Raw genomic sequence first — 18714 nt, forward strand, 5'->3', positions numbered from 1 at the left:
AATAAATAAATGCTGTGCCCTTTTGAAGATTTGTCTCGTCATGAAACTACAATACTGTAAAAAAAAAAGTCCATTTTTTGAACGTCAATAGATTTTTAGATTCCTTTTCAATGACATTCCGGAACTGAATTATCACTCGTCGAAGTCTGGTATCTGGGTAATCTATAATTGATTAAGTGGCTCTTTTAGAATGTTGACAGATGTGTAGGAAACAATGTATTGCTAAAATGCTCAAACTTAATTTAATAGCTACACTCACCGACACAGGATAAGCTTTACCCTTATGCTGGCCCTGACCAAACTGGTTAATTGCCCTTCACTATAGCTGCACTTCTCAAAATGGCCAGACTTCCAGTGGTCTTCTCCCCTTTTAATGCTCATCCTTGAAAATGCCATAAGGTCTGAACTAGACACCAAAGTCGACGTACTGTACAAAGACTTATCTAGTCTAAAACAAAATTATTTTTTGATCTACTGCTCTGCTAACTAGCTAGCTAAAGTGTAGTCAGTGGCTAGCTAAGACATACAAAGGGGACGCACATTCATGGATTGGGCACAAACGTGATCACGCTGGTGAATGGTAGCTGACAGTGTGATTAGAGATGAGGTGCAGGAGCTCCCTGCAGGATTTCGTAGTCTTGCTGAAGTCTTCTCTGTTGCTAATTAGCATTTTCGAGGAGAAAATATTGAGAACACTCAACTTGTCCTAGAGAATTACATGGCTATCAAAACGTCACGCCAGGGTAAGTCTACACGAAACACAGACCTTATATGAAGTAGTTCTAAAATTGAAAAATGATTGGAACCATTACCGGGTTTTCCCGCTAGGTTTTATGGGTATTATATAGTGTCCACTGTGCTGTCGATGACCCAGCCCACTTTCTAGGCATGAGTAATTGCAAGAGGAAAGCGCTATAATCGTCATGGACAACAAATGTTTACAAAGGATTGCTTTCAATGAAGAACTAAAACATTCTTATGATCAATGAGGTACATTTAAATGATAAAAGTGAAGAGTAATGGTGTATCTTTAGATGCTAATTTGTCATATTCTAGGTGTTTGTTAACTAACCAAAACGTGACATTCATGAACAACGGAGACGTGGATGAGTCATCCCCATGTGTCGTTTTGCAGATAACCATCTCTAGATAACTTCAGAACATTTTTGAATTTCTGAAGCTTTTTGAGAGGCTTTTGATTTTCGCTTATTACCTATGGGACAATTATCATCAGATTTTGAGATTATGCCTGGTCCAAAGTAAACCACGTTTTCAAAGCATGCAACCTTGTCGCGACGCATGATGACAGGACATAGATTTACAAAAGTGCTGGATTGGAAGTTGACTGTCGTCACATCTTATACAGGTAAGATGTACAGTCAATGGTACATGGCCATATATACATACGTATGAGGACACCGGTATTTTGTACACAAAGAAAATAAACTACACGTCAACATATAAATATTGCTCCGAGTATTGATTAAACAAACCTCAGAACGCTTATATTCTTGATCTGACCGACTTCTAATCACGCCCGACTCTTTGCGAACGAGTGGAATCATGAACAGTGATTTTTGTTAGGTATGTTCGTCTGCGTCCACGATATATGTGCCTTTTTAGCGGCACATTCACACCAAAGACTATACAATATGAAGATAGGCTAAAACTGCTTCTCCAATAGAAATCCCGATCACACTTGTAGGCGATGTTATCTAGCTAAACTCATGCGCAAAGATACGTCATCGGGTCAAACGGCCGTTTCGCGCCGAACTGCGCATATGTAGGCCGTCAAATTAAAGTTACAAATAAAGTTGTTTTTGACGAAAAATGTAAGTGTCACTTTCACAAGGTTGGAGTAATAACATAGCTTTACTTTACTCATTGACTTCTCAAACCCCTGGTCTGTTTCGCAAGCGTTCCCTGAAGGTTTAGAACCTCTTTGCTCACGTGCTTTCAAAAGGATAACTCCGCACTCTCGAAGAAGGGTGCAATTGCGGCTTGTAATTCGGGTTCGTTACTGCATGTGGGTATTCCTGCATCTTCAGGAACCTCTCTTTATCCCTGTATTGATAATAATAAAAAGATATATCAGGCGGGGGGGAGTGTATCTTGGGAAATGGCGACTGTGCTTGAATCTGAAAGTGCGGCAAGTGAAGAGTGTGATAATGAATGAAAAATAGTGAAATCAAAGAATGGAACAAAATGAGCAAAAGTTGTAGAAGAAAAGTACTGTTCCAATAATACATTTCTTATTGGACTGCGTTTTCTGGACAAGGGGGTTCATTTGGGAAATCCACTTGTAATATTGAGGACTGTGAAGAAAGCAGTGGGAAAGGTGGATTCAATAAAGGTGACTAGAAGCGGCCTTGTTTTGGTGAATTGTGTCGATGAAGAACAGAAGAAGCGTGCAATGGATCTGGCAAAATTGCACACATCAGAAGTACCTGTATTCCTCTTCGGAGCAGGACGCCTGCCAAAGGAGTTATAGCTGGAGTCTCGTTGGATTTTTTTTAACCTTTATTTAACAAGGCAAGTCAGTTAAAAACAAATTCTTATTTACAATGACAGCCTACTCCAGCCAAACCTGGAAGGCACTGGGCCAATTGTGCACCGACCTATGGGACTCCCGATCACAGCTGGTTGTGATACAGCCCAGGATCAAACCAGGGTCTGTAGTGACGATTCTAGCACTGAGATGCAGTGCCTTAGTCCGCTGCGCCACTCTGGAGCCACCAATGAGGAGTACCTTAGTCAGAAAATCCCAGGAGTGGTCAGTGCACTTCGCATGACCCGTATGGTAAAGGAGAAAAGCCTATCAATATTATTGTGGTTTGAGGAGACTCTACCTGAACACGTGAAACTTGGATGTGTGTGTGGTGAGAGCATTTGTCCAACCATTACAGTGTGGGAATTGTAAAGGATATGGTCACGTATCAAACGTTTGCAGATGGGACAAGTAGGGTATTGAAGAATCAGTGAATGGAAAATGTGGTGGGGTTCATACTCCAGACTGAAGGATGTCAAGGATCAGAACTGTGCACCGGATCTCCTATGTGAAGGCGGTGAAGAGAGTTGAAGATATGGCGGTGGATGCATTGCAACCATTTGCTAGTGTTTTAAGTCAATTGATTTATCTGGATACACTCATTGTGAAGAAAGGTGATTTTGTGGCATTTATAGCCACAGTGACTAATTGTACAGCACAAGTGTCTAAGAAGTCCAAGAAGCTCAACATCATTATATCTGCAGCCGAGAAGTTTTTGTGGCTCCAAGAGTTCATGGCAAGGACTATTGTAGCTAGGATATGTCCCACCCCACAGGACTCTTCCGAGACAGTGTAGGGACCTGATTTAGTTTTTTTTTAATTTACAGAAAAGCAGGTTGATTATGTTTAGTTAATTTATTTTTTGATAGTTGGTATGATATTTTATTTATTTTTTACTCACATTATTTCATTTAAAAAAAAATCCTTATTATCCACCCGCACAGTGGGTGGCAGAATCCAGAACCAATTGTTGCGAACGCCATTACACCATAGAAGAGGAACGGTGACAGGCGGGGTCGCTCCAGTACAATAGGTGACGTTAATGCACAATAACGTTGGATGGCTGCAGAAGAAGGGCGGGGGCGATAGCTGTACACAGTGTCCTTCGTCACCGCATTTCTGTTAACGACAACGAGGGCAGGTGGGAGTGAAAGGCACTGTGTGCTAGCTAAGCCAGCTAGTCCGGTACAATGCAGGTGACACTGTGTGCTAACTAACTAGCAACTTGTTAGCTAACACGCGGTGTCGCCCCAGCCTCCCGTCTATTGTGCTAGCGGGAAGCAGGAGCGAGGTTCGCACCCGTCTGTGACACGGTTTTCTCCGGTACACAGTCGGTGGGAGGCGTGGGCGACAGCGTGTGCTAGCTAACCAGCAAGCTAGTGTGCTGTCTCCCCAGCCTCCCATCTGCTCTGGTGGCGACACCGGTAGACCGTGTCCTTCGCCCCTGCCTGTCGCGCACTGTTTTCCGTATGTCTGGTAACGATGTTGAGTGCAAGTTTATTTTCCTTTTGACCCACATTCAAAAGTGTCACACGCATGAATATTTGGGGAATGACCACATGCAGGAACGCCCCAAATTGCAAGCTGCAGTTGCACAATATTGCCCTCTTGCACATTGTTTCCCAACCAGGGGTACTAGCACCCCTCTGAGAAGACGGTACTCCAGGCATAGCAAAACTCAAGTTGGTCTTACACTAACCGAAAAGGGTTGGGAACCACTGCTCTAGCAGCACAGGCCGAGGCCTGGCCTGAGACGTGAAACGAACTACCCCATCTCTCAGTCGGTGAAGTAGGCAACAAGAGACGCTGCTGAAAGTGTGTTTTGCTAGATGCTGGACGAGGCATTTTTAAAACCGCCCCGCGACAGCGGCCGTGTCAACAGATATCCAAAAACAAACTATATCCGATTCTCTGAGAATGAGTACACAACTGGTAAATAGTCGCTTATATACAGGGTGAAAGTACTCTGGTACGGCACCACAGTCAAATAAATAGTTGGGGTACGCCGTACCAATAATACACGAGCCTATCACAAAACAGAATGTAAAGAAAAATGTAGGCTATTACACTATTATTTATCATTACCGTATGAAAATTAGCGATTGGACTTGAAAACGGATATAGTCTACGCTCACAAATGCGATGTGGTTCGACGAGGACACTTGACATTTTTCCAAGGCAGAGATTAGGTGCCGCCACCGAGACGCGTGCGTACAGAGCAGTAGATTTTTGGTGTTTTGTGTAACATGTCTATTTCCATTTACCACTGTTTGGAGGCTTGAAAACTGTTGCGAGTGAATGAACGTGCGCAGATAGCCTAGTAAAGGAGCCTTTTGAAGTGATTGTTTGACAATCAGATAACATCACGACTGGTTGTATTTATGCCACGGTAAAATGTAATACGTAAAAAATAAAAAAAAGACAGATCTTTACGACTAGGCCCACAGAGATGCTATTGAATGAATATGGATTATATATGTAATTATTCCCATACCGGGAAGAAATTAAATCTACCTTCACCCCTGTAGGTCAGTCCAGTGGCTAGCTGCCAGCAGATATTTCTATTGCAGTAAGGCTGAAGGGCTTTGGCTAGTATTACTTAATCCGTTAGAAGGATGAAGTATGTCTAACACAGGCACAGTGATTCCCAAACTTGGTGTCGGGGCCCCATGTGTGGTTCCCTGAGGAACTGGATAAACAAAGAACTTAAAAAAATATGTTTCAATATGAACATCTCCACATGGCCCATCTGCCTTATAGGCCTACATTAAAATGCAATCGATTCCTGCGACCACCCATATGTAAAATGTATGCACGCATGACTGTAAGTCACTTTGGATAAAAGCGTCTACTAAATGGCATATATATATATATATACACACACACTGCTCAAAAAATAAAGGTAACACTAAAATAACACATCCTAGATCTGAATGAATGAATGAAATATTCTTATTTAATACTTTTTTCTTCACATAGTTGAATGTGCTGACAACAAAATCACACAAATTATCAATGGAAATCAAATTTATCAACCCATGGAGGTCTGGATTTGGAGTGACACTCAAAATTAAAGTGGAAAACCACACTACAGGCTGATCCAACTTTGATGTAATGTCCTTAAAACAAGTCAAAATGAGGCTCAGTAGTGTGTGTGGCCTCCACGTGCCTGTATGACCTCCCTACAACACCTGGGCATGCTCCTGATGAGGTGGTGGATGGTCTCCTGAGGGATCCCCTCCCAGACCTGGACTAAAGCATCCGCCAACTCCTGGACAGTCTGGTGTGGCGTTGGTGGATGGAGCGAGACATGATGTCCCAGATGTGCTCAATTGGATTCAGGTCTGGGGAATGGGCGGGCCAGTCCATAGCATCAATGCCTTCCTCTTGCAGGAATTGCTGACACACTCCAGCCACATGAGGTCTAGCATTGTCTTGCATTAGGAGGAACCCAGGGCCAACCGCACCAGCATGTGGTCTCACAAGGGGTCTGAGGATCTAATCTCGGTACCTAATGGCAGTCAGGCTACCTCTGGCGAGCACATGGAGGGCTGTGCGGCCCCCCCAAAGAAATGCCACCCCACACCATGACTGACCCACCGCCAAACCGGTCATGCTGGAGGATGTTGCAGGCAGCAGAACGTTCTCCACGACGTCTCCAGACTCTGTCACGTCTGTCACATGTGCTCAGTGTGAACCTGCTTTCATCTGTGAAGAGCACAGGGCGCCAGTGGCGAATTTGCCAATCTTGGTGTTCTCTGGCAAATGCCAAACGTCCTGCACGGTGTTGGGCTGTAAGCGCAACCCCCACCTGTGGACGTCAGGGCCCTCATACCACCCTCATGGAGTCTGTTTCTGACCGTTTGAGCAGACACATGCACATTTGTGGCCTGCTGGAGATCATTTTGCAGGGCTCTGGCAGTGCTCCTCCTGTTCGTCCTTGCACAAAGGCAGAGGTAGCGGTCCTGCTGCTGGGTTGTTGCCCTCCTACGGCCTCCTCCACGTCTCCTGATGTACTGGCCTGTCTCCTGGTACCGCCTCCATGCTCTGGACACTATGCTGACAGACACAGCAAACCTTCTTGCCACAGCTCGCATTGATGTGCTATCCTGGATGAGCTGCACTACCTGAGCCACTTGTGTGGGTTGTAGACTCCGTCTCATGCTACCACTAGAGTGAAAGCACCACCAGCATTCAAAAGTGACCAAAACATCAGCCAGGAAGCATAGGAACTAAGAAGTGGTCTGTGGTTACCACCTGCAGAACCACTCCTTTATTGGGGGTGTCTTGCTAATTGCCTATAATTTCCACCTGTTGTCTATGCCATTTGCACAACAGCACGTGAAATTTGTTGTCAATCAGTGTTGCTTCCTAAGTGGACAGTTTGATTTCACAGAAGTGTGATTGACTTGGAGTTACATTGTGTTGTGTAAGTGTTCCCTTTATTTTTTTGTGCATTGTATATTAATATGAAAATTTCCACATGGCTCATATTTTTATAGGCCTACATTAAAATGCAAACATTACAGCTCTAAAAATGTCCTACGTATTTGTTTCCGCGCTAATGCTACATGTCAGTGTGAATAATTTCTCATATTTTCAGGGCTATAACATTACAGTTGTATACCTAATAGGCTATGTGTTTGTAGTTCAACTGAGGTGTATTAACTCATGGCCGTCAAGGTGATAATGGCTGGGATAATTTTTTGCTTGTTTTTGCCGTTCTCCAAATAGCGTTTTAAAAGTGTTTTTATTTGTTTAAAAATGCAGTTAAGCTGACAACTGCAATGCAATGGCAGTAATGGAAAATCTCTTCTGACTTGCCTTTCGTAAAGATGGTGATCTGAAAGCTTGTGGAGGCAATTTATCCTGCTTGTCAAATTGTCTTTTCCAGAAGGATGTTTTGGACTGAAGGAGAGGTATGTGAAAGCTTCTTGAAATGACTGTGTGCTTTAAATAGATTTATTGTGGCAAACAATAACGTTGACCTAATTCATCATACTCAAACCAAGTTCGGGTTTCTTGAGGGAGTAGTTAGGTAGGTAGTTACCAATAAAGGCGGCATTCCGAGTTAATCAACATGTTTCCCCCCATATTTTATTACAGTGTGTCTGAAATCTGTGCAAGGCTGTTGGGCAAAGACTCTCCCCTTACGCCACTGAGACGTCCCCTCCACATCCATCTCCATCCCATTTAGCCACAGTAGCCATATCCTGATCACTGGCTCCAAGATGGATCCTTTGGAAAGAATGCACTTCACCACTATCGACTATGTCATATTTGCCCTATTGCTGGTGGCATCCATGGGCATAGGGCTGTATTACGCCCTGTCAGGGGGTCGGCAGCGCACAACTCAGGAGTTCCTGCTAGCGGACCGGAGCATGAGCTGCCTTCCTGTATCCCTGTCACTTATCGCTACATTTCAGTCAGCGGTGGCTATAGTGGGCGTGCCGGCAGAGATCTATACCCATGGCACTCAGTACTGGTTCATAGGCTGTGCTTACATCTTGGGCCTATTAATTCCAGCACATGTTTTCATTCCTGTGTTCTACAGGCTGCATCTTACCAGCGCTTACCAGGTACGTACTTGTAGATTCTTTGCAAACTTAACCCCTGATGGAGAGAAGTCTTTGGAATTAAAATATGTAGGCTAATACCAGTTGAAATGTATAGGCCTAGCTTTTAAACCCTGCTAAGGAGTTTACATAGTATTGGTTTCTGGTAGGGAAATAAATAATGAATAAATACATTCTGAATATACTGATGTGTATATGTCACTTAGTGATAGTATTGTTTCTTTTCAGTATCTGGAACTGCGCTTTAGCAAACCAGTGCGTATCTGTGGAACACTTACCTTCATCTTTCAGACAGTAAGGTCCATACATACCAGATGCAATAATAAAGACATAAACAAGTAAAATAAATAACTTGTAAGTGTTGTTGATGATCAGTTTTTCCACTGATATGACTGCTGCTATCTCTTGCAGGTCATCTATATGGGTGTTTGTGTGTACACTCCGGCCCTAGCACTCAATGCAGGTCAGTAATTTAGGCTTTGCTTTTAGGATTTACAGACCGTGATAAGTTTTAACACTTTAATGCGGGTTATTGCTGTCTCCAAGACATAGATTAAGCGTAGTCCAGGACTCAAATGCATCCAGGGACATTCTCAGTTGAAAGAGGTTTTTTTTAGTCCAGGACTAGGCTTAATCTGTGTCTGGGAAACTGGAAATGTTACTGTGTTTTGTGCCATGAGTAGGTTATCTAGAATTATGCAAAATGCACATTATGAATGAGTAAAGGTTGCTTAATTTGGTTCCATGCTTCCCTATAGTTACTGGCTTTGATCTATGGGGAGCAGTACTGGCCACTGGACTGGTGTGTACACTGTATACTACTCTGGTAAGTTGTTCTTTGTTATTTTCAGAGTTTGTAAATATGCTGTTATTACACAATGGTAAATAAACTGGAAATACGACAATCTAAAGTACAAATCAAATGTACTCATGAAAAAAAAAGTTTAACGTTGACATTATGAAATGTCATTGCGAAGTGTCCTTTTTTTCTCTATATCTTTAGATGTAACATCAGCCATTATAAGCTTGAAGCCTATACGATAATAGGCTCTATGCCTCCGTGTTGTGCCTGGTCCTGACAGGGAGGCTTGAAGGCAGTGATCTGGACAGATGTCTTCCAGACCATAGTGATGTTTGCTGGCCAGCTGGCGGTCATCGTGGTGGGGGTCCAGCAGACTGGAGGGTTAGCAGAGGTCTGGAGGAAGGTCTGGGAGGGGAACCGTATCTCTGGCATAGAGTGAGTAGACAGACTGGTTACTATCTTCATGTATTCAAGCGATGACTGGCGATCCTGTTTAAAGTTTGATTTAAGGACATCTTAAATTCCACCCACTGGCTCCAGGTCATCTACAAGTCTCTGCTAGGTAAAGCCCCGCCTTATCTCAGCTCAATGGTCACCATAGCAGCACCTAGCAGCGCGTAGCACGCGCTCCAGCAGGTATATCTCACTGGTCACCCCCAAAGCCAATTCTTCCTTTGGCCGCCTCTCCTTCCAGTTCTCTGCTGCCAATGACTGGAACGAACTGCAAAAATCACTAAAGCTGGAGACTCTTATCTCCCTCACTAGCTTTAAGCACCAGCTGTCACAGCAGCTCACAGATCACTGCACCTGTACATAGCCCATCTGTAAATAGCCCATCCAACTACCTCATCCCCATACTGTATTTATTTATTTTGCACCCCAGTATGTCTACTTGCACGTTAATCTTCTGCACATTCTACCATTCCAGTGTTTAATTGCTATATTGTAATTACTTCGCCACCATGGCCTATTTATTGCCTTACCTCCCTTATCCTACCTCATTTGCACATGCTGTATATATATACTTTTTCTACTGTATTATTGATTGCATGTTTGTTTACTCCCTGTGTTGTTGTATGTGTCAAACTGCTTTGCTTTATCTTGGCCAGGTCGCAGTTGCAAATGAGAACTTGTTCTCAACTAGACGACCTGGTCAAATAAAGGTGAAATAAAAAATAAAATAAATAAATGTTCCAGTTCTAATATTCCAATTCTATGTTCTCCCTCTTGTCATGCCTGTTCTACAGCCTGAATCCTGACCCTACGGAGAGGTACACATTCTGGACGCTGGGGGTGGGAGGGATCTTCCTGATGCTGTCTCTGTACGGGGTCAACCAGGCCCAGGTCCAGAGATACCTCAGCTCCAAGACCGAGCGGGAAGCCATCATGTAAGACTGCATGTACCACACTCCATACACAACACCACATTACAGTACATACACATGGAATCATGTGGTAATACCATTGTAATGGTATGGATACTGACCTATTTTAATACGTTGTGATTCTGCAGGTCTTGCTACATGGTGTTTCCCTCTCTACAGGTAGCTCTAGCTCTGAGCTGTGTCATGGGGCTGGTCATGTTTGCGCGTTACTGTGGGGAGGACCAATTTCACAAAATAGGCAACTTATCAAAAAATGAGGTCAGTAGAAGTGTGTGAGTGTTATTATTTTGGTCTGTCAAACATCATTAGAGTATTGTAGCTTGTGGGTTAAGTAATCTGCAATTTAGCAGTCAGCAGATGTTTTTATTCAAATTTACCTATAGTACAGTGAGTGCATACATTTTTTGTGTCTGTGATCTCCTGTGAGAATTGAACCCACAAACCTGGTGTAGCTAGTGCCACACTCGGCAGTGTAGCCTAGTGGTTAGAGCGTTGGACTAGTAACCGGAAGGTTGCAAGTTCAAATCCCCGAGCTGACAAGGTACAAATCTGTTGTTCTGCCCCTGAACAGGCAGTTAACCCACTGTTCCTAGGCTGTCATTGAAAATAAGAATTTGTTCTTAACTGACTTGCCTAGTAAAATAAAGGTAAAATAAAATTTAAAAAAATAAACACTCTTACCTACATTACACCAACCATTATGTGTTCTCTATCCACAGATGGTGTTATACTTTGTTATGGACATGCTGCAGGATCTACCTGGTCTGTCTGGACTGTTTATAGCTTGCGTATTTAGTGCAGCTCTCAGGTATGTCAATCAATCAATATTTTTAACACCCTTCGTCACAAAGGGCTTTACATTAACCCAGCCTAGACATACAGAAAAAGCAGAAGCATAGGATCAGAAGGGTGCTTTGGTGTTGACACTTAGTTTCATGTTTGTCTCCACAGCACCATCTCGTCAGCCTTTAACTCTCTGGCCACAGTGACCTTGGAGGACCTGATCAAACCACACTGCTCATCCATGACAGAGGCCAGGGCCACCCTGCTCTCCAAGGGACTGGGTACGTTGAGATATCCTGGGCCCTGTCCAGAAACAACCCCTAGACCTTATCCCATAGGACCCAGCCACTTCATGTACAGTAGATCAGATCAAGTGCCTATGGGATAGGGACTAGGGGTTGTTTCTGAACGGGGCCCTGCTCACTGTTGACAGTGTCTCTTAACTTATTTGTAAGTTCTACATCATGCTTTCCTCACTTTACCCGTGAGATGTTTTCTAAGACGGCACTCATATAATATCAGCATTAAAGAGTGACATTTACTTTTTCTGTTTCTGAACTAGCATGTTCATATGGACTGATGTGCCTGGCTATGGCCTATTTAACCCACTTGATGAGTGATTCCGTTTTGCAAGTAAGGATAACATTTGATATATTTGAATAACTTACTGTATTTAGTTAAAACTCAAATATTATGTTTGATTCTGACATTTTTGTATTTATTTAAATTCAAGGCTGCTTTCAAAATCTTTGGAATGGTTGGTGGTCCTCTTCTTGGCATCTTCTGTCTCGGGATGTTCTTTCCTTGGGCTAACTCTACTGTAAGTACTCAATGTATATAGTGAGGGCATACATTTTTAGTATGTGAATGTGATCCCTGTGGGAATCAAACTTAGCGCCATGCCGGGTTATTCTAAAACCACTTTGTGTCAACTGCTGATGTAAAAAGGTCAAGACTCAATCAATACATTTGATTGATTGAGGTACTCTGTTTCTCCAGGGTGCCCTGGCGGGTTTGGGGTCAGGCCTGGTGATGGCCTTCTGGGTGGGCATCGGGAGCATCGTAACCCGTACCTCTGGTGGTCCTGCTGCTGTGTCTCATTTCAACTGCACTGCTGTACAACTCTCAGAAAACATCACCACAGCCATAGGGACTGCACTCAATAGTACTGCTGTGCCTACTAGTACATCCAGGTAAGAGTCTTAGTGTATCATGAAAAGCTCAATAAAAAATCTAATGTATGTGTCATAAGAGGCAAACAACAACTAATAATCAGATCATCTGAAAGTATTCTATTTAGTTTGCTTATAGATTTAAATGTACAGTGGGGAGAACAAGTATTTGATACACTGCCGATTTTGCAGGTTTTCCTACTTACAAAGCATGTAGAGGTCTGTAATGTTTATCATAGGTACACTTCAACTGTGAGAGAGGGAATCTAAAACAAAAATCCAAAAAATCACATTGTATGCTTTTTAAGTAATTAATTAGCATTTTATTACATGACATAAGTATTTGATACATCAGAAAAGCAGAACTTAATATTTGGTACAGAAACCTTTGTTTGCAATTACAGAGATCATACGTTTCCTGTAGTTCTTGACCAGGTTTGCACACACTGCAGCAGGGATTTTGGCCCACTCCTCCATACAGAACTTCTCCAGATCCTTCAGGTTTCGGGGCTGTCGCTGGGCAATATGGACTTTCAGCTCCCTCCAAAGATGTTCTATTGGGTTCAGGTCTGGAGACTGGCTAGGCCACTCCAGGACCTTGAGATGCTTCTTACGGAGCCACTCCTTAGTTGCCCTGGCTGTGTGTTTCGGGTCGTTGTCATGCTGGAAGACCCAGCCACGACCCATCTTCAATGCTCTTACTGAGGGAAGGAGGTTGTTGGCCAAGATCTCGCGATTCATGGCCCCATCCATCCTACCCTCAATACGGTGCAGTTGTCCTGTCCCCTTTGCAGAAAAGCATCCCCAAAGAATGATGTTTCCACCTCCATGCTTCACGGTTGGGATGGTGTTCTTGGGGTTGTACTCATCCTTCTTCTTCCTCCAAACACGGCGAGTGGAGTTTAGACCAAAAAGCTCTATTTCTGTCTCATCAGACCACATGACTTTCTCCCATTCCTCCTCTGGATAATCCAGATGGTCATTGGCAAACTTCAGACGGGCCTGGACATGCGCTGGCTTGAGCAGGGGGACATTGCGTGCGCTGCAGGATTTTAATCCATGACAGCGTAGTGTGTTACTAATGGTTTTCTTTGAGACTGTGGTCCCAGCTCTCGTCAGATCATTGACCAGGTCCTGCCGTGTAGTTCTGGGCCGATCCCTCACCTTCCTCATGATCATTGATGCCCCATGAGGTGAGATCTTGCATGGAGCCCCAGACCAAGGGTGATTGACCGTCATCTTGAACTTCTTCCATTTTCAAATAATTGCGCTAACAGTTGTTGCCTTCTCACCAAGCTGCTTGCCTATTGTCATGTAGCCCATCCCAGCCTTTGTGCAGGTCTACAATTTTACCCATGATGTCCTTGCACAGCTCTCTGGTCTTGGCCATTGTGGAGAGGTTGTAGTCTGTTTGATTGAGTGTGGTTTTTGTTTTAGATTCCGTCTCTCACAGTTGAAGTGTACCTATGATACAAATTACAGACCTCTACATGCTTTGTAAGTAGGAAAACATGCAAAATCGGCAGTGTATCAAATACTTGTTCTCCCCACTGTATATATTTTTTTTGTCAGTGGTCTACACAATACCCCATAATGTCGAAATGGAATTATGTTTTTAGACATTTTTACAAATGAATTAAAAGCTGAAATGTTTGGAGTCAAGTATTCAACCCCTTTGTTATGGAAAGTCTAAATACGTTCAGGAGTAGAAATGTGCTCTTAACAAGTCACATAATAAGTGTGCAGTAAGTGTTTAAAACCGCTGCAGGATCAGTGGGTCTCCCGAGGGCCAGTTGAGTTAACGTAGGCTAATGCAATTAGCATGAGGTTGTAAGTAACCAGAAAATTTCCAAGGGCATAAACATGTCTGATATTGGCAGACAGCTTACATTCTTGTTAATCGAACTGCACTGTCCAATTTATAGTAGCTATTACAGTGAAAGACTACCATGCTATTGTTTGAAGGAGAGTGCACAGTTATGAACTAGAAAGTTATTAATAAACCAATTAGGCACATTTGGGCAGTCTTGATAAAACATTTTGAACAGAAATACAATGGTTCATTGGATCAGTCTAAAACTTTGCACATACACTGCTGCCAGCTAGTGGCCAAAATCTAAATTGTGCCTAGATTCCTAAGTCGTATATTGGCCTTTCTCGTGCATTTCAACAATGATGGTACAAAGAAAATACAAAAAAACACGTGGTTTTTCTTTGTATTATCTAATGTGTTATATTCTCCTATATTATTTGAACAATTCCACAACCTGCCAAGTTTTTCCTTTCAAATGGTATCAAGAATATGCATATCCTTCCTTCAGGTCCTGAGCCTGGTTAGATTTGGGTATGTCATTTTCGTCAAAATTTTAAAAAGAGTCCGATCCTTAATTAACATGATTTTTTAAATAAATGTTAAGGTCCCTAAGTCAGGCAGTGAATTTCAAACACAGATTCAACCACAAAGACCAGGGAGGTTTTCCAATGCTTTGCAAAGAATGGTACCTATTGGTAGATGAGTAAAAATACAAAAAAGCAGACATTGAATATCCCTTTGAACATGGTGAATTTATTAATTACAATTTTGGATGGTGTGTCAATACACCCAGTCACTACAAAGATACAGGTGTACTTCCTAACTCAGTTGCTGGAGTAAAAGAAAACATGCTCAGGGATTTCACCATGAGGCCAATGGTGACTTTAAAACAGTAACAGAGTTTAATGGCTGTGATGTTAGGGGAAAACAACTGAGGATAGATCAACAACATTGTAGTTACTCCACAATACTAACCTAATTGACAGGAGTGAAAAGGACATCTGTACAGAATAAAACAGGCATCCTGTTTGCAACAAGGCACTAAAGTAATACTGTAAAAAATGTGACAAAGCAATTCACTTTTTGTCCTGAAAACAAAATGTTTAGATCAAATCCAATAGAACACATTACTGAGTACCACTCTCCATATTTTCAAGCATAGAAACAAAACAAAATGTGGAATAAATTAAGGGTTATGAATACTTTCTGAAAACACTGTAGATGCAAATTTGTAATACATTTTGTGATTTTATTTTAACTATGTCTTTCAACTGTTCTTTAGCCAACCAATGGGTCTGCAGAGATTCTACTCCTTATCCTTCATGTGGTACAGTGCTCTCAGCTCTTTCACTGTGGTGATCACAGGGTTGATCGTTAGCTTTCTCACAGGTAGGGGAGAGCTCTTGATCATTACCATAGAAGATGCAATTAGGGCTGGTTTTCCAGACACATATTAAACCTACTCCTGGACTAAAAAGCATGCTCAATGGAGATTGAGATTCTTCATTGAGCATGCCTTTTAATCAGGGACTACACTTAATCTCTGTCTGGTAAATTAGACCAATCATTTTCACAACAGATTCTGAATTAAGTTAATCTAATTGGTTGGATTTTATCTTTAATTTAAGGACCAATGAAAGAGGAGGATGTGACCCCAGGCACTCTGTATCCTCTGTTGGGCAACATGTTGTACTTCGTACCAGATAACCTCAAACAAAATCTGTGCTGCGCCACCCCACTGGGGCACAGGGTAAGTCAACAGAGCACATGGGCTCATCACACTCACAGTTCAGGATTGTGTTCATTAGTGGAAACCACATCAAAAAGCAACAAAACATTTTGCAACAAAAACAAGTATTAATTATTGGACAAGGTCTGGTCCTCAGGGCTGCAGTAAACACAGGGTTGCAATTCAGCAGGCACAACATAATGGAACGTTCAGATAGAAATATGTTATGTTTGTCTGACGTGTAGAATAAAGAATCACGTCAGTTCCATTCATGACGTTTCTATCTGCAGCATTCCACAATGTTTGCTTCCTGAAGGTTCCCCTGATGCATTTATAGCAGAGGGGGCTATGCATTCAAGATAGGCTGGAATTCAATCATTGCAGATAAGAAGATTTCCACACGGCACTTTCAGCAAGTGTGTACAGCAGACAAATGTTTAAAAGTCCATTGTGGAAAACCCACCTTCTTCCATGATTGAACTCTGGCTTCAGTTAAAATATGTTATATTGTTTTGTCATTATGGCTAGCAACACTCAAGTTCTATTGTTTTGGGTCTGTGTGAGACATTTCAACAAAGCTACAGTGCCTTCAGAAAGTATTCACACCCCTTTACTTTTTACACATGTTATTGTTATACTTTCTGAAGGCACTATGTGCTATTGTATCAAGGGTACTTAACATTACCCATTATCTTATCTCAAGGTAAATTAACTCTTGGTGAGTTGTTTATAGTGTATGTTTTTGTACGAGTAGCCAATCATCCAGGAATGTCCACCTGCACAACACAAGGAAAGTAATGTTCAGGCCGACTACACAGAAGAAGAGGAGAGGCTGAACTTTCTTCCCACTTCCCCCACACCTGTTACGGAACACGAGACAACTGTGTGATGCACAGAGACACTTCCATAACCTCATGTTATGTCGTGGCACACGGGGCAGTGAAATGGTCCACACCATTTTATGTCACTGTTTTTCACCGAGGACCTTTTTCTTTTGAGGAGATGTGTTGTCGGGAGTGACTCTTATTTTAAAACTTTGCTTCAGGTTTGTAATTCAAGTGACTGGATAAAAAATGCACTGGGACTGTACATGTATATTGTACATGACGCATGGCAATACCAAATATACGTAGAGTATTACGTATTCTGGAAATCAAAAGATAAATCCGAGGCCATATTATCTAGTTCTGAGGAATTCAGATTTGAATGGACCGGATGTATAAATGCAAAAAATCCGGTTTATGTTTCCTCTCATTACCACATATTACCACACATTACCACAGATAAGAGGAAACCCAGTGGCCGGCAGTGGGAGCAGAAGGGTTTTGGCCGACATTCTGCCAATTTTCTCAACGACCAAACATTTTATGTCCATACAGTTTTCTGTTTCTAAAACTACAATCTGTAACCAACTGAGAGGACTGCATTTTGTAGACTTTACCCTTTGCCAAAGTTTGAAAAACGTTGTTTAGGAGTGCAAGGGTGAATTGAGTTATTGCACACCCACACTTTAGAATAGGCAACAGAAATATGCAAATAAATGCTAGAACGTGCCAATGGGAGCTTGTGTCTCACTAGCTTGTGCTTGTCCTGCCCACTATGATTAATTTGCTCCCATTGGAAACTACAGGCTCTGTTCAATCTTGGGTTAGTTATATATTTGATATCACTATGCTGCTGTCAATGAGAAAATATCTTTAATTTGTAGAACTGAGTAGTTCTTTCAGTAATGTGATCCGGTGAACAACTTTGTCATGTTGGCCTGTTGTGTCGAAGCAGAAAATATTTTTGTAAAATTATACTGAGACGGTTTTGTTAGAAAAGAAAATCTTAAATAAACATTTCAATGTATTTCAGGTTTCACAGTCCTTTACTGCTGCTGATAATTATACTGTTCCTAATAAAGAAAAATTATCTATTTGTGTTTTAGTGTAAAGTTAGTATTGAGTTGGCAGGGAAAGGCAGTGTTCCTGAATATCCAGTGAGTAGGAGACTCGGATGTGATGAAGTTGGTAGAGATGAATGAGGAGGAGAGGAAGCCTGCCCTCTTGGAGGTATGGTACACCATCACATATCTGGCCAAACAAAGACAACATGGGAAGTAATTATTGATATCACCAGAAAAATAGTTAAGTTTGTAATAAACATTGGAAATCTTTATCATCAGAGCTCTCACAATAAAAACTGCAATTCAGTCGAGACAAATATGCAGACAATGCTACATCAACCCTATACAGTACAGCATTGGTATAATAACAACCCTCATTGTGGAGCCAAAACACAATGTTGAAGGGATAGTTAGCCCAAATTATTTAAGTTAGATGGTTTCCTACAATAGTAAGTAGTAAACCATTTTAACTAATGTTGTCATTTGGATGCACTAACCATTTAATTGCTAAGAACTGGTTCAAGATTGGCGTTACTATCGGAAAGATACATGAGCTAAATAAGTAAAAACAATATAGAAATTGCAGTGCCTTTGGAAAGTATTCAGATCCCTTGTTCTAAGGTTACAGCCTTATTCTAAAATTGATTAAATTGTTTTTTCCCCCTCATCATTCCACACGCACTACCCCATAATGACATAGCAAAAACAGGATTTTAGAAATGTTTGCTAATTTATTATTAATAACACCAAAATATTACATTTACATAAGTATTCAGACCCTTTACTCAGTATTTTGTTCAAGCACCTTTGGCAGTGATTACAGCCTTGAGTCTTCTTGTGTATGATGCTACAAGCTTGGCACGCTTTCTCCCATTCTTTTCTGCAGATGCTCTCAAGCTCTGTCAGGTTGGATGGGGAGCGTTGCTGTGCAGATACTTTCAGGTCTCTCCAGAGATGTTTGATTGGGTTCAAGTCCGGGCTCTGGCTGGGCCACTCAAAGACATTCAGAGACTTATCC

General features: G+C 42.0%; 1 protein-coding gene across 5 annotated transcripts; it reads left to right on the forward strand.

Moving 5' to 3' along the window:
* The first annotated feature begins 566 nt into the window (after nucleotides 1–566).
* LOC112261503 (sodium-dependent multivitamin transporter) lies at nucleotides 567–17659 on the forward strand. 5 transcript variants are annotated; one of them, XM_024436888.2, is made up of 17 exons: nucleotides 567–743; nucleotides 7384–7467; nucleotides 7655–8127; nucleotides 8353–8418; nucleotides 8536–8587; nucleotides 8883–8950; nucleotides 9207–9361; nucleotides 10174–10314; nucleotides 10440–10569; nucleotides 11031–11119; nucleotides 11263–11375; nucleotides 11657–11727; nucleotides 11828–11914; nucleotides 12094–12287; nucleotides 15362–15468; nucleotides 15708–15829; nucleotides 16563–17659. In XM_024436888.2, the coding sequence occupies exons 3-17, from the start codon at nucleotides 7780–7782 to the stop codon at nucleotides 16695–16697; spliced, it is 1878 nt and encodes a 625-aa protein (XP_024292656.1). In that variant the 5' UTR covers nucleotides 567–743; nucleotides 7384–7467; nucleotides 7655–7779; the 3' UTR covers nucleotides 16698–17659. The 5 variants fall into 5 exon arrangements, with proteins under 5 accessions (XP_024292656.1, XP_024292654.1, XP_024292658.1 ...); XM_024436886.2 differs by lacking the exon at nucleotides 567–743 and adding an exon at nucleotides 875–1366; XM_024436890.2 differs by lacking the exon at nucleotides 567–743 and adding an exon at nucleotides 875–1366 and having other exon boundaries at nucleotides 8103–8127; nucleotides 8353–8423.
* The last annotated feature ends 1055 nt before the right edge of the window (nucleotides 17660–18714 follow it).

The sequence above is a fragment of the Oncorhynchus tshawytscha genome, linkage group LG11, assembly GCF_018296145.1.
Source record: "Oncorhynchus tshawytscha isolate Ot180627B linkage group LG11, Otsh_v2.0, whole genome shotgun sequence".
Taxonomy (NCBI): domain Eukaryota; kingdom Metazoa; phylum Chordata; class Actinopteri; order Salmoniformes; family Salmonidae; genus Oncorhynchus; species Oncorhynchus tshawytscha.

What these genes read in the sequence shown, in the direction of transcription:
- LOC112261503 (XM_024436888.2), top strand. Translation starts at nt 7,780, where the DNA reads ATGGATCCTTTGGAAAGAATGCACTTCACCACTATCGACTATGTCATA. An exon ending in GGCCCTAGCACTCAATGCAG is followed by an intron (nt 8,588 to 8,882) that starts GTCAGTAATTTA and finishes GCTTCCCTATAG; the next exon opens with TTACTGGCTTTGATCTATGG. An exon ending in GATCGTTAGCTTTCTCACAG is followed by an intron (nt 15,469 to 15,707) that starts GTAGGGGAGAGC and finishes CTTTAATTTAAG; the next exon opens with GACCAATGAAAGAGGAGGAT.